At 40.0% G+C, this 16,648-nt stretch overlaps 1 protein-coding gene across 4 annotated transcripts in view; it reads right to left on the reverse strand.

Moving 5' to 3' along the window:
* EIF2B3 (eukaryotic translation initiation factor 2B subunit gamma) overlaps positions 1-16,408 on the reverse strand; it is a 125,980-nt gene extending 109,572 nt beyond the window's left edge. The window contains exons 1-3 of one of the 4 annotated variants that reach the window (XM_081818357.1): positions 16,305-16,408; positions 14,034-14,190; positions 10,466-10,611 (exon numbers count right to left, since the gene is read on the reverse strand). In XM_081818357.1, coding sequence (XP_081674483.1) covers positions 10,466-10,611; positions 14,034-14,181 — 294 coding nt within the window. In that variant the 5' untranslated portion in view covers positions 14,182-14,190; positions 16,305-16,408. Of the gene's footprint in view, positions 1-10,465; positions 10,612-14,033; positions 14,194-15,598; positions 15,799-16,304 lie in introns of those variants that run through there. The other 3 variants (XM_081818356.1, XM_081818358.1, XM_081818359.1) reach the window with 3 other exon arrangements.
* Between the last annotated feature and the right edge of the window lie 240 nt (positions 16,409-16,648).

Consider the following 16,648-nt stretch of genomic DNA (forward strand, 5'->3'; position numbering starts at 1 on the left):
TTTTTTTTTAAAGATTTTATTTATTTATTTATTAGAGAGCGAGCGAGAGAGAAACAGCATGAGAGGGGGGAAGGTCAGAGGGAGAAACAGGCTCCCCGCCGAGCCGGGAACCCGATGTGGGGCTCGATCCCAGGACTCCGGGATCATGACCTGAGCCGAAGGCAGTCGCTCAACCGACTGAGCCACCCAGGCGCCCCAAGGAAATGCAAAATTAAACCAATAATGAGGTAGCGTTTCACACCCATCATATTAATGAAATGATTTCATTAATGAAATTAATGAAAATTTAGGTTTGAGAACACCAATTGTTAGTGAGGACAGGGACACATCAGAACTCTACTTCATACTACTGGTGGGAATATAGACTGATATGACTACTTTGAAGGGCAATTTGCTGGTATCTAGTAGAGCTAGAGATGCACACATAATCCACACATCACTCCTAGGTGTCTAACTTCAAAACAAGAGCACAAAGAAGCTGATGCAAGGATGTATGCTGTAGCACTACACATAGTGAAAGAAATGATAGCCAACTAACTGTTCCACAGAAGAGGAATGGATAAACTCTTACCCAGCACCCAGATCCAATCTGGAGAGAACTGGCTCTGGGAGGAAAGTTTTTGCCAAGCTCATGCCAGAAAGAAGAGGGAAGGCCTTTGTCCACCGAGTCCTTAGTCAAATCTTATTCTTCCTGGCCTCAGTTTTCCCCTCTCTGGTGGGTACAAATATTGACCTTGCCCATAACTCTGATCAATCCAAACATATCTTCTCCTCTATATCTAGACACCTGAGCAATGGTGAGAGAGAAAAACAAGAAAAAAAATCCAACCCCACAAGTGTGCTAATTGCAGTAATTATAATTTACATTCTTCAACCTTAGCTACACCCCTGATTGTTGCTCAGGTCTCCTTCTCAGTGTCCCTAGTCAGCTCTCTATTTTCCAGTGACAACTCTCAAGTTTCACTACTCACAGGTCCCAATCCCATCACCTTTCTCTCTCCACATTCTCAACAGACAACTCTACCTCCTACTTCATCAAGAATATAGAGGCATCAGGAGTGAACTATTTAAATTCCTGTCTCTCCTTTCTGATCTGCATTTGAGCTTTCCCTTTCCTCTTGTTTTCTCATTTTAGTGGAAGATACACCCTTCCTCGTGCCCCAAGCTGCTCCTTCATTCCTTCTTGTTTCCTTGGGGACCTCATCCATCATCTACCTCCTTTCTTCTACACCTCTCCACTGGCTCTTTTGCTCTCTTGTAAAAATTGTCAAGTTACTTCCATCTTAAAAATACCCTCAAAGTAGAAGAAACTAGTAACAGTGGTTGCTAATAGGGAAACCAGGTAGATAAGGAAGGAACGGAAATATTTCACCATAAACGTTTTTATACTTTTTGAATCCCTTGTATGTATTAGTTATTATTTATTATTTTAAAATATCCATGGTTGTGAGTATCCCTCTTACCTCTTTCAGAAGGTTCTCTTCTTCTACATGTCTATTAAGTATTAGTGTTTCCTTAGGCCCTCTGTGTCCTGTCCTTTTCTTTATTTACTCTAACATCCTTGTGGGAAAAATGGTTCACATTCATAGCAAAGTGTATTAGTGAGCTAAATGTAGTTACACATCTTATTTCTCCTATAAACCTGTTCCTTATCCTGCAGCCTCTAAATTTGTGAATGCCACCACCATCCATCCAGTTGCTCTTGCTAGAAACTTGGGAGTCATGCTTGATCCCTCCTTCTCTTTATCCTCCCACATCCAATTAATTAGCCATAAAGTTCTAAATATTCTCCAACTTATCCCCATCTCTCTGTTACCACTGTCATTGTCTTGGTTTGGTCTTTCATCATTTCTTATTACAATTACTACAATGGCCTCCCAGTGGTCTCTCTGGCTCTCCTCATTCATGCAGTAATATTTCTAAAATATTAATCTGTTAATTATCCTTCAAAGTATCCCCACAGGATAAAGCATATATTCGATTTTCACCTCTAGCCCAGACTGTACAGATAACATAAAACAGTAGTTAAGAGCATAGGCTTTGAAGTGAGAGACCCAAGTTCAATCACTAACTCTTCCATTAAACTCTCCTAAGATTCAGTCCCCTTATCTATTCTCAGTAAGGTCTGAAGGGGCTGGAGCAGTCTTGGCCCTATGAACTCTTGAAACTAGCAAACTAATATTCACTTTAAAAATGAAGCCCTGCACTGAGAATATCTGGGAATAGAATCCAAATTGAGCAGGACAGGGACAATCAGTGCAAAGAAAAGAGAAAGGCCAGATAAAATGGAGATAATGGAGCAGAGGAGGAAGATCTCAAAGAAGAGGGGGCTCTATAGCTATGAAGCTACAAAATCTATCCTGACTTATCCTTCCCTTCTAAAAATTTAGGAAAATTAAATTTGGGTAAAATTAGCAATAGAAAAGGATTACAGTCAAATCCTGTACAAAGTTATTATTGAGAAAAATCATAGTAAGGGTTAGAATAACATCTCTGCAATGAGGTACATGTCAGAAAGACATGCTCATGAAACAGGTTAAATTTGTAGGCAGGTATTTCAAAATAACCTAAAATAAGAAAATAATAGATGTGAAAGGTCAAAATAAATCGGAATTAGAAAAATTAGAAATTAGATGACAGAACTTAAGAAAAGAATTAGAAATAAAAGAAAAAAGATCACTTCAGAAATAACAGCTAAACTAGAAAGGACACAAAAGTGAATAAAACACAACTCAATGCATAATACCTCAAGGAAAACAGAATGTAAAAAAAGAAGACAATCCTAAAATTTAAAAGGAAATAGATAAAAGGATTTGAGGCAAAATAAGAAAAGCAACAAAATCCAGCATATGTTTAAGAATCCCAAAGACCATGAGCACCTGGGTAGCTCAGTCAGTTAAGTGCCTGCCTTCTGCTCAGGTTATGATCTTAGGGTCCTGGGATCACATGTGGGCTCCCTGCTCAGCGGGGAGCCTGCTTCTCCCTCTCCCTCTGCCCCTCCTCCCTGCTTGTGTTCTCTCTCTCTCTCACTCAAATAAATAAAATATTAAAAAAAAAAAAGAATCCCAAAGACTAAAACCAAAGTAATGAAATAGAACAAATAGCTAAAGTTATAATTCTAGAAAACTTCTCTGAAACAATAAAAAAGACCAAAACTTCACATGAAAAGGACATACTACATATCTAGAAAATATGATTCAGATCAATGGAATATATTATGTAGTAAAACCAGAAAAGTTTAAAGAAAATAAAAACTTGGGGTGCCTAGCTGGCTCAGTCGACAGAACATGTGACTATTGATCCTGGGGTCACACGTTTAAGTCTCATGTTGTACATAGAACTTACTTAAAAAAATAAAACAGAGGTGGGGAATCTGGTTGGCGGAGTTGGCTAAGCATCCCACTCTTGGTTTCAGCTCAGGGCGTGATCTTGGGGTCATGGGATCGAGCCCTACCTCAGGCTCCATGCTCAGCACAGAGTCTGCTTGAGATTCTCCTGCTCCCTCTGCACCTTTCACTCATGTTCTTTCTCCCTCTAAAATAAATAAATAAATCTTAAAAAAATAAAAATAAATAAAATAGGGACACCGGGCTGGCTCAGTCACTGCAGCATGCAACTCTGGATGTTGGGGTTGTAAGTTTGAGCCTCATATTGGGTGTAGAGATTACTTAAAAATAAAATCTTTAAATAAATTAAAAAACAAAACCTTTGGGAATCCAGACAAAAAGACCAACTCACTCACACTAAGGGAAAGAAAGATTTTCACTTGCATTTTTTGGACGGCAACAGTTTACAACAGAATCAATGAGGGAATTTAAGATATTCAAGGAAAAAATGTGAGTCAAGGATTAATATGAAGGCTGCAGCTAATCTGCTGAGCATGGATATCATGAAGACTTCCTAAGGACTCTACTAGAAATAAGCTTCAGATAGCTAAAAGACTGGAGAGACAATGCCTAGAGCCTTGTGGCAGTGATCATTAAAAACTACTACATCACAAAAAGAGAGACAATCACAAACTTATGTGCCTCCAGATAGAAGAACACACCATCACCTATGAAAGTCTTGTCCCTAAATTCAAAACCTGAATTTAATGGAGCTTCTAGGTCCAACTATCAAGGCCAATATAAAGAGAGGGAAACCTATTAGACAACACCACAGGGTCGCAATCAACAAAATGCAGACTGTGGGAGGGAAAATGTATAAGAAAATGAATGGCCCAATTTCTCCAACAAATAAATTATAAGAAAAAGAAGAGACAGAGGGAAAATCTATATATTAAAAGAGACATTTCAATCAATTGTAATGTATAGTCCTTATTTGCCTCCTGATTTAAATAAACACACTAAAAAAACATTTTAAAATTATATTTATGAGGCAACTGAAAACTCATAACTGGACATTTGATAATAAAGAATAATTAATTTGTTTTTTTAGGTGTTATAATGGCATTATAGTTTTATTTTTATTTTTTAAAAAGCTCTCATCTTAGTAATATATTCTGAAATACAGATGAAATAATATGATTTCTGAGATTTATTTCAAAAGAACATGAGAGGGAGCAAGATGGGTGGGGATATAGATGAAATAAGATTTGCCATGGGTTGGGGCACCTGGGTGGCTCAGTCGTTAAGTGGCTGCCTTCGGCTCAGGTCATGATCCCAGGGTCCTGGGATCGAGCCCCACATCGGGCTCCGTGCTCCGTGGGAAGCCTGCTTCTCCCTCTCCCACTCCCTCTGCTTGTGTTCCCTCTCTAGCTGTCTCTCTGTCAAATAAATAAATAAAATCTTAAAAAAAAAAAAAAAAGATTTGCCATGGGTTGATAACTATTGAAGTTGGGTGACAGATACTTGGGCAATGTTCTATTTTTGTACATGTTTGAAGTTTTCCCTGATAAAAAGTTAAAAAAAAAAAACTATGGTCCATAGTTGGTATTTAATAAATTAAGCAATTATAATCATTATTATACTCTCAATACATATTTGCTAAATGAATGAGTTCAGACATAGATAAGACTGAATCATTCATCAACAAATATGAAACATTATTGTGGAGAGGACTGAAAATCTAAGAACTTTCATGTTATCAACACCAGTTATAAGAATGTAGCTCACTCACCCAGGGCGTGGGAGAATGAATGAGCCAATAATCTCTCTTGAAAAGTCAGGGAAAGAGGGTGGGCAGCTGAAATAAAAAGTGAGAAGCCAGTAAGTCAGCAAAAATTGTGGCATGAGATAAGGCAAAATGACGTAGAAAACAGTGCCAGAAGAATAAAACCAAATGAAATATGTTAGTTGTTATGTATGTTAGTATGTTAGTTGAAAAAACACATAGCAAATATGATGTCCAGCTTCAATATCCTATAAGCACACATGATGGAAGTTTCCACATATAAATAGAACTGCAATATATATTGAGCAAGTACAATGTAAATGAAAAAGATTATAAATTAAAATGGTGAAATATATTTTAAACAAAAAAGCCAAATAAAGCTAATATACTATTGTGGTCTTTCTCCAGAAAAGCAGAAGCCACATGGGATAACCTCATAGTAACATTCGGGGAACTCAACTTGGAGGAAGTGGGTAAAGATAAAAGAACCAAAAGCTCACAAACCCCCAAATCTCAAAAGGGAATAATCTTACCTAAAATCTTATTTAAAACAGACCAAAATAGTCCCCAAATGTTTAGGAAGCTGCTTTGAGGGCACAAGGTAAGATAAATAAATTGGCTCAAAGGGGCACTGCTTTTAGACCATGGCACACCCTGGGGGTACAACTTTCTACTTCAGGGAGGTACTTGATATCTCTTAGCAAACACCAACAAACTGCCTTCTCAGGCTGTTTCACTTTCCTCAACTGTTTATATGTATTTCCATTACCATTCCTATAAGTTTATGTTGATCCCAACCCGATGGTTCTGAATTTTGGCTTAGCTCAGGTTTTACTTTGATCTTAACAGCTATTTAGGAGTCTACTAAGTTCCTCCACGGGTTGGCTTTGTTGCCTCTGCTCCAGGTTGGAATGCAAGTTGATGTGAAGCCAGGATACCAGGAACCACTGGTATAGGAGAAACCAAGTAGGGAGAGAAAAGACAGCAGAGACCTGCTAGTCCAAGTCAAAGCTCCAGAAGAAGGCACAGAGACAGGATTATATGTAAAAGGTGCTGTGATGTAAATGATGTAAAAACAAAGTGGTATGTAAAGGAGGAAAAGAAATGAGACTGTGCAGAATGACTTAATGAGGACTCTTTAGGTTCTAAAGTAAGGATTCAATGGTCAAAACTGTAAGAGGCAGCAGTAACTTGGGAGTAAAATGTCCTTTTGGCAGTTACTTTACTTGCTTCCACATGCCCACTTCTATTTATAGTTGTCACTACTACTTCTCAAGCCCCTAAGAGTTACCAACTCTCCCATGAGACTTCTAGAATCTCCAGTTCCAGGTTAGGGTAAAAATAACATTTCTAAGATTTAGACACTAGGGAGCAAAGAGAATACACCTCCAACCTAAACGTTTAGACCATAGCTAAAACAGCCCCTGGGAAGTACACTAAACACCCTAAGCTTCTTGGTAAACCTGGCATCCGTTCCTATGAAAAACCAGAATTATCATTTCATTTTCTCAGTGAAATTCCCCATACTTCCCTAAGGAAATAAGCAGCTGCAGTCCAGTAAGTAACACACCCAACATTATGGTATTGGAAATCTCCTCTCCAGTCAGAAACACGAAAACCTACTTGGATGGAAGCATAGGAAAACAAAAAGAGAGGCCAAAAGTGAATGGAAATGCCTATAATACATTGCACTGGAAGTCCCGGCCAGGGGAAGAGACAATTAAAAAAAAAAAAAGCATAAAGATTAAAAATGAAGGTGTAATACTGTTTTTATTTATAAGCAACATGATGATTTGTATAGAAAATCCTAAAGAATCTACAATTTGACAAGGTCAATATTCAAAAAACAATTTTATGTCTATATACAAGCAACAGACAATTGAAAAATAGAGTAAAAAGCACCAGTTACAACATCACTAAAAACATTTACCTAGGAATAATTTACCAAGAGATGTTCAAAACTTCTACACTGAAAATCATAAAACGCTATTGAGAGAAACTAAAAGAAACCTAAATAAACAGATGTTCAAGACTGGAAGAATCAATATTAAGATAGCAATTCTCCCCAAACTAATCTATAGATTCAATTCAATTCCTACTATAAAGCTAAAATAATCAAGACATTATTCAATGTGGTATTGAAGTAAAGACAAATAGACCAATGAAACAAAATACAGAAAACAGAAACAGACCACACATATATGATCAGTTGATTTTCAATGAAGGCACCAGTGCAATTCAATGGGGAAAGTAAAGTCTTTTTAACAAATGGTGCTGGAACAAATATCCATATAGAAAAAAAGTAAATTTTATCCCTACCTCATACCACATACAAAATTAAATCAAGATGGGGCAGACATCTAAACATAAAAGCTAAAGCTTTTAGAAGTAAACATAAAAGAGTATCTTCATTGGGGCACCTGGATGGCTCAGTTGAGTGTCCAACTCTTGGTTTTGGCTCAGGTCATGATCTCAGGGTTATGAGATTGAGCCCCGTGTGGGGCTCCATGCTCAGTGGGAGGTCTGCCTGGGATTCTCTCCCTCTCCCTGTCCCTTCCCCCACTCACATGCTCCCTTTCTCTCTCTCAAATAAATCTTTTTTTTTTTTTTAAAGATTTTATTTATTTGACAGAGAGAGAGACAGCGAGAGCAGGAACACAAGCGGGGGAGTGGGAGAGGGAGAAGCAGGCTTCCTGCCGAGCAGGGAGCCCAATGTGGGACTCGTCCCAGGACCCTGGGATCATGACCTGAGCTGAAGGCAGACGCTTAACGACTGAGCCACCCAGGCGCCCTCTCTCAAATAAATCTTAAAAAAAATCTTCACAAGCTTGGGATAGGCAAAGATTTCTTAGGACACAAAAAGTATATTAACCATAAGAGAAAAAAAGCAATATTGAATTTCATCAACATCGAAAACTTCTGGTCATGAAAAGACACCATTAAGAAAGTAAAAAGGCAAGCCACAGACTAGCAGAAGATATTCACAACACATCTGACAAAAGACTTGCATCTAGATTGCACAAGGAATTTCTATAATCAATAATAAAAAGGTAAACAATTCAATTTAAAAATAGGCAAATGCTGGGACGCCTGGGTGGTTCAGTTGGTTAAGCGGCTGCCTTTGGCCCAGGTCATGATCCCAGGGTCCTGGGATTGAGTCCTACATCGGGCTCCCTGCTCAGCAGGGAGCCTGCTTCTCCCTCTCTCTCCTTCTGCTTGTGCTCTCTCTGTCAAATAAAAAAAAATCTTAAAAAAAAAAAATTAAAAAAAAAAGGCAAATGCTTTGAACATGCCATAAAGATAAACAAATGGCCAATAACCACATGGAAAGGTGGTTATCATCACTATTATCAGAGAAATGCAAATTAAAACCACGAGATACTACTACATATATATCCACTAGAATGGTTAAAATGTAAAAGATTGACAATACCAAGTGTTGATGAAGATGTGAAGCAAATGCAACCCTTATACATTGTTGATGGAAGTATAAAATGGTATAACCACTTGGAAAACTATACGGCAGTTTCTAATACAGTAAACCCTACAACCTAGAATATTTTCACAAAAAGACTTGCAGAACAATGTTCATAACAGCTTTATTCATGATATCTAAAAATTAGAAATAACCCAAATGACCATCAACAGGGAAATGAGTAAATACTGGTGTATTTATTTAATGGAATAAAAAAAAAAAACCTAGTTATATCTGCAATGATATGAATGAGTCTGAAAAATATTATGCTAAACCAAAGAAACCAGAATAAAATTGTATGATTCCATTATATCTAGTTCATGAACAAGCAAAGTTAACATATGAATTGACTCTGGGGTGTGGGGGTGCTGGGAGGTTGGGGAGGAGAATGAAGAAGGGGGAGGGGGAGGGACTTACTAAAAAGAAGTACAAAGGAACTTTCAGAGGTAATAGGAATGTTCTTGATTTGGGTAGTGGTATTCAGGGTGTATGTATCTGTCAAAACTCATTGAACTAGATCCTTAATATCTCTGTATTTTACTGTGTGTAAATTATTCCCCAATAAAGGTGGGATGGAGAGAAAGACCATACACATTTCTGCATTCATTTTTTGTTCTTTAGTGCATAGGCAGGTTGAAAATATTAATAGATCTGTTTGCAGTCACCAGAAATACCAGGAGAGTCTGCTCCCCAATTCAAACAAGATGGCAACATTATCATACAGACTGAATTTTTCCAAAGGACATCAATTTAAAAACAGCATAAGTGGATATTTCTCAGTTCATAGGCCACAGGCCAGTAGGGAGACTGTGCCCTCATATTCATATGCCCTTGTCAGTATCTAATCAAAGTAGATCAAAAGGTCAAATGTTATCATGTTGTAGGGGTGAGGGTCTGGAATTTTTGAAAATTCCTCTGTACTGCTTTCCAGTCAATCTGTCATCTGCAGAGTCAACTGCTGCTCTGATTTTTATCACTGTAGATTAACTTTTGCTTGTTCATGGGGGCACCTGGGTGGCTCAGTCGGTTAAGCATCCAGTTCTTGATTTCGGCTCAGGTCATGATCTCAGGGTTGTGGGATTGAGCCCTGAGTCCGGCCCTGCACTGAGCATGGAGTCTGCCTGGGGATTCTCTCTCTCCCTCTCCCTCTGTCCTCCCTCCACCCCCACCCCCTGCACCCCTGAACATGCATGCATTCTCTCTATAAATAAATACATACATACATACATACATAAATTTTGCTTGTTCATGAGCTTCATTTAAATGGAAACTTTAAAAGCACATTTGAAGTATATCTTTTTTGGGGCACCTGGGTGGCTCAGTTGGTTAAGTGTTTGCCTTTGGCTCAGGTCATGATCCCAGGGTCCTGGGATCGAGCCCCGTGTTGGGCTCCCTGCTCAGTGGGGAGTCTGCTTCTCCCTCTCCCTCTGACCCATCTCCCTGCTTGTACTCTCGCTCATGCTCTCTCTCTCTCTCAAATGAATAAATAAAAAATCTTTTTTAAAAAAGTATATCTTTTTTATAAAGATGCACAATTACTCAAAAATATTGGAAACCAGTGACTGTGATAACTAAATGTCTAAATCTTCATTAATAATCAAAATGGGGCACCTGGCTGGCTCAGTCAGAGGAGCATGTGATTCTTGATCTTGGGGTCATGAGTTTGAGCCCTGTGTTAGGTGTAGAAATCACATAAATAAATACATAAACCTAAAAACTAAATAAATAAATAAAAAGTGGTTGAAGAGTACATGGGCAACAAAATATGTGATGCAAGAATATATTTTCAAAAAAGCATTATAAACTGTAATGCAGTGGGAAAACAAAAGGTGATATTTATCTTCAATAAATAATAAAAATGAAGAAATAGTGTCTCACCTTAAGTTTTGGATATATTTGGCGCAGAGAATCTGCAGTCCCCTTGTCAGCTTCATCAGGAATACACACAGTATCTAGCTTCATTTTCATCTTGAATTCTGCAGATAGAGCCTTTTGGACATCCCTGGTTGTAATGACAATGACTTCTACAGCACAAAAGGGAAAAGGAAGGAAAAACACAAAAACTCTCATTCCTTTAGACAGTGGTTTCACCATTTCAATTAGATTTGGTCTGTTTCTATATTTAATAATAACAGCTAATATTATTGAGCCTTTTCAATGTATTTACAGGCATTCTCTCAATTCTTACAACAATCTCATTTTACAAATGAGGGAACCTGGACTAAAAGATATTAAGTGACTTTGTTCAGGGTCACACAACTAGTAAGCAATGGACTCAAGATAAAACTCAAGTCTGATGATTAGAGCCCACACGTTATTACATGCCACTTCTTGAAGTAAAGAACTCAGAAGAGCATTCATCAAAGCAGATACAAATGGCATCACATTTTAAATCTTCATTCACTACAGAGGAAGAGCCATCACCACTTCCCACCAGATAGCCATGAATACTTCATTGAGGATCACAATGAACGCTACTAAAAGGCAATTTCCACATAACAGATGTCTTCATTTTATCTATATAGCTGGTAACCAATGACAGAAAACTGGGCATCTTTGTTATGGATCTTTGGCAGGGTAATGTAATTCACTACAACATAATATGTGTTGCTGATGTCTGAAGATCAGATTTTAGCATCTCGATTTCCACTTGTTCCATGATAGTGTTTCAGGTAACAATTATCTCTCCCTTTCACTGTAATCATACTTTTCTATTTTCTTTCCTTCTCTTCTTTCTTCCTCTTTCTTTCTTTTCCAAATCATTTAACTTTCCTTCCTTCCTTCTCTCTTCTTTCTTCCATTCCCTGCTTTGCTTTTAGTAAACAACTCATTCAACCAATAAATACAAATACACTTAATACGTAAAGGAAAAATAGGCACTGAGAAGTCAGAAATGAACGCAACATGGTTCTTATTCTTAAGAAACTTAACATGGAGAAATTATGGAGAAATGACTAAGGAAGGCTTCCTGGAAGGGATGGCCTTTGAGATAAGTCAAGATAAATTCAAGACCACCAAAAAGTTCTTTAGTACACACTCTGTAAATGCTGATGTTACAGAGATGAATGAAGTATAGTACTGCTCTCAATTCAGTCTTCCATGCCACTAATTATAGCATAAAACAGGCCTTGGTTGGTACTGAGATAGAAAAACAAAGTGTGATGGAACCATAAAGGACAGGGTGATTGATGCTGTCTGGAATTTCAAAGAGAAGATAACATTTTGGAGAGGACATTTTATTTTATTATTTTATTTTTTTGGAGAGAACATTTTAGGTAGAGTGGATAGAGTGCAGAGAGTAACTGCAAATATGGGACAGTCTAATAATTGGACTAAGACGTATGTGTGGAGAGAAAGAAAAATGCTAAGCAGAGCTACATTAACTTCTCTAAACTCATGAACAATATGAAGAAAGTGAATACAGACTTTGCTATTAAACTCCAGAATCCTGTGTTTAGGAGGCACTCATCAATTTCTGAGTGAGCCTTAGTGAGAAGAAATTTCCTACATAGTGGGTATTAAATATACCATAAAAGGCAACCCCCAACCATAACTGAAGATATACCAAAAGTAAAAGGAAAAAAAGTTACTGATGACAAATCCACAAGGAGTTATTAAAGGACAGTATGATATTTTAAAATGTATTAAAGGGACGCCTGGGTGGCTCAGTTGGTTGGGCGTCTGCCTACGGCTTGGGTCATGATCCTAGGGTCCTGGAACTGAGTCCCGCCTTGCGCTCCTTGCTCAGCGGGGAGCCTGCTTCTCCCTCTGCCTGCTTGTGCTCTCTCTGGCACATAAATAAATAAAATCTTTAAAAATAAAATAAAATAAAGTGTATTAAAAAGAAAATCTTTCGGGACGCCTGACTGGCTCATTTGGTAGAGCATGTGACTCTTGATCTCAGGGTTGTGAGTTTAAGCTCCACGTTGGGTGTAGAGATTACTTAAAAATAAAATCTTAGGGGCGCCTGGGTGGCTCAGTCATTAAGCGCCTGCCTTCGGCTCGGGTCATGATCCCAGGGTCCTTGGGTTGAGCCCCACATCGGGCTCCCAGCTCCGTGGGAGGCCTGCTTCTCTCCCTCCCACTCCCCCTGCTTGTGTTCCCTCTCTCACTGTGTCTCTGTCAAATAGATAAATAAAATATTTTATAAATAAATACATACATACATACATACATACATACAAATAAATACAAAATCTTAGGGGCACCTGGGTGGCTCAGTTGGTTAAGCGGCTGCCTTGGGCTTGGGTCATGATCCCATGGTCCTGGGATCCGGCCCTGTTTCGGGCTCTCTGCTCAGCGGGAAGCCTGCTTCTCCTTCTCCCTCTGCTGCTCCCCCTGCTTGGGTGCTCTCTCCCTCTCTCAAATAAATAAAATCTTTAAAAATAAAATAAAATCTTAAAAATAAATAATAAAAAGAAAATCTTTTCTAACATCTCTTAACATCAATGTCCTGTAGACCACTGCACAGAAATGTTCATGGGTCTGTCTCAGGAAGGCAATTCTCATAGTACAATGAACACTGAACATGAGACTGTGCGCCAGGATCTGACACCACTTCCATCTGGTACTCAGATTTGCTGTATCTAACTATAGGACACCTCAAACTCATTGTGGCCGAAGCTGAACTCATTATATTCATTCAAACCTGTTCCTTGACTCATAATACCTTTCTTAGTTACTCATACTACCATCTAGTTACCTAGTCACCCAAGCAAAAAGTAGAGGGAACTCTTCTCTCTTTTTCCACTCTCCCTCGCCACTAATCATCAACTTTCTGAAAAGTTCCCTCTTCTCCATTCTTAGTGCTACTTCTTTAGTTCAGGTCCTCTTCATTGCTGGTGTGGACTTCTGTATCAATTTCCCAATTCATCTACCTGCTTGTAGTCTTGACTCCCTCGAATCCATTCTTTATACAGTTTCCAAAGCAATATTTCTAAAATGTGCATCTAAGTTGTCAAATTACCATAAAGTTGTTCATTATATTTACTTGCTATCTTTTTAATGTCTGTAGGATCTGTAGTGATGTCCCCTCTATTTATATTTGTATCTAGATTATAAGGTCCTAGAAATCAGGGCCTGAGTTATCTTCCCAATACTGTGCCCCTTAATATATTAATATATTACCGGATACATATAGCTTCACAGTAACTACTGACTATGAGGTACTAACCTGGATTCCCACTGTGCACTTTCTGATATCCTTACAGGGTTCAACTTGGATCATTGCAGACAGCAGCTCTAACATAGTAACAGTGCTGTCTTCTCAACCTTTTTACACAGCAATAGAATACTCCTATGTTCTTAATTTACAGAGGCCAGTATTCAGTCAATGCTGAATCCTGGTCTTCTCTCATTCATCCTTTCTCACCCTCATAAAGCTGAAAAATCATTGGGATCAAACATTCCCGAAGTTTTATGAGTATATTTAATTGTCATAGCTCACCTTCAAATCCAACACGCTCAAGCAGGTTCAATGGGTACCAAATTAAAGGTTTGTTCCCAACTGGAAGCAGAGGTTTGGGAATGCTGGAAGTCAGGTCTGTCATCCGAGATCCCCCTCCAACTGCCATCACTACTGCTTGAAATTCCATTTTCACAAACTGCTTCATAGAAAAAAAAACAACTGCTATAAACACAAATGTAGGCTTGTACCTCAACCTAGATTTGCAGAGCCCAGTAGTAGAAACAAATCAGATTAATTCCTTTTTCTAAACTCAAGGTACTAAACAAAGTTTGACCTTCGAAAGAATCTCTTTACAGCAACTACCACAGAAAAGGTGCATAGTAAAAGGTCATAAATCCTTACTGATTTAAAATAAAAGTACTTTTTTTTTTTTTTTAAGATTTTATTTCTTTGTTAACAGAGAGAGAGACAGCAAGAGAGGGAACACAAGCAGGGAGAGTGGGACAGGGAGAAGCAGGCTTCCCGCCGAGCAGGGAGCCAGATGTGGAACTCAATCCCAGGACGCTGGGATCATGACCTGAGCCGAAGGCAGACACTTAACGGCTGAGCCACCCAGGTGCCCTTTTTTTTTTTTTTTTTAAAGATTTTATTATTGGACAGAGAGAGACACAGCGAGAGAGGGAACACAAGCGGGGGAGTGGGAGAGGGAGAAGCAGGCTTCCCACAGAGCAGGGAGCCCAATGCGGGGCTCGATCCCAGGACTCTGGGATCATGACCTGAGCCAAAGGCAGGCACCCAACGACTGAGCCACCCAGGCACCCCAAATAAAAGTACTTCTTGATTTACAACAAACGATATAACTTTTTAAATACAAGTGTGAAATGTACTATTGAGAAAAAAATATTTGACACCAAATTGGCAAATAATGTTGCGCACTTTTACCCACAATTATGATAAGTCCTGGGCCCCTCATCAATATATTTTTTTAAGATTTTATTTATTTATTTATTTATTTGACAGAGACACAGCGAGAGAGGAAACACAAGCAGGGGGAGTGGGGGAAGGAGAGGCAGGCTTCCCGCGGAGCAGGGAGCCCGATGCGGGCTTGATCCCAGGACCCTGCCTGGGATCATGACCTGAGCAGAAGGCAGATGCTCAACGACTGAGCCACCCAGGCGCCCCCCTCAATATTTAAATTGCAGCACTTAAACCCAGTACACCCAAGGCACAAAGTGAAGGCTCCTGCACAACAACTACAACTTAAAGATACGGTAATTTCTGGGCGCCTGGGTGGCTCAGTCCGTTAAGCGTCTGCCTTCGGCTCAGGTTATGATCCCAGAGGGTCCTGGGATTGAGTCCCGCACCGGGCTCCCTGCTCAGCGGGGAGCCTGCTTTTCCCTCTCCTGCTGTTACTCTCTCTCATAAATAAATAAAATCTTAAAAAAAAAAACCATAATTTCAATTCCAGCTTGCCTCAGATTGGAATTTAACTTCAATTTGGCTGGCATTATATAATTCCTATCACATCTGATGTTATTATGAAAAGAGCACTGGCGCTTTCGGATTCAAAAGACCTGAGTTTGAGTTCTGGTTCTACCACTTACAGGTGAGGTGACCAGAGGCCTGACATTTAAAACTCGAAGCGTCCTCAGTTCCTAGAAGGGAGCCTGGTACTTAAGCTCACAGACCCCTGAAGCGGACTGTCAAATGCCTCAATGCCACTGGGTGATGGGAATCACAGCAACGAGTCTCGTTAGCCTCCCAATCTTTAGAAGAGGGTGTTCATGGCTTCTCAGACATGCTTCCATCATAGCAGTTATTGCCTTCTCCCTTTGTAAATGGGTAAAACACTGTCATAATTGGTCTCTCATCTGGATCTTATTGTATTCCTATTTGATTGCCTTGCCCCCAAACAGCTAAAAATAGGCAGAATAAATAAATGAAGGGCTGAAGTGGAAAGAATTCAGGCACTGTGCTAAGAGTGTCTGGTCCTGGATCTGGTTCTCACTCGCTGTGACTTCAAGCAGATGCTCCCCTCCCTGAAACTCCTCTCCATCTGTTGCACAAGGTGGCTGGCTCAGATTCTCCCCAAGCTCCCTTCTACTTCGGCCACTTAGCTGCCGGGCCGGGTCGGGCAGGGACTCGAGCTGGAGACCCTGGGGCTCTGCATCCCCGCCCACCCCATCAGGCCCGCCCACCCCATCAGGCCGGGATCAAGGAGCCTGAAGCGGGGCCCCGGCCGTCACCGCGGTGCTCACTCTAAGCAGCCAGCTCGTAAGGGGCCTGGCAGCGCAAAAGCCGCAGCTTTACCTCTCAACTCCCCGCGCGCCACAGCAGGTCCCAGCGCTCCCCACGCCGCCTCCGACTGACAGCCCAAAGGCGCAGGCGCGCGATGGCCGAGCAGATCGATGGGACGCGCAGGGCAGGCCCGCGGAGAAGGGACGAGCGCGGAGCGATAGATTGTGCACCCAAAGCGCGCGTGCTTCCAGGAGGAGAGGAGGCGATGTGGTCCGTTCCCTTTCGGCTCATTCACAAATCATCAACGCCCATTGAGTGTCCTTCCTAATGTTGGGCCCCTGGAATCAGCACTGGAACAAGTCACGGTCTCTTGCTTCAAGAAGTTCTCATTCTACGGCCTGGCCCCGACTACAATT

This window comes from Leptonychotes weddellii, chromosome 4 (assembly GCF_054177405.1).
Source record: "Leptonychotes weddellii isolate Sample4059 chromosome 4, ASM5417740v2, whole genome shotgun sequence".
Taxonomy (NCBI): domain Eukaryota; kingdom Metazoa; phylum Chordata; class Mammalia; order Carnivora; family Phocidae; genus Leptonychotes; species Leptonychotes weddellii.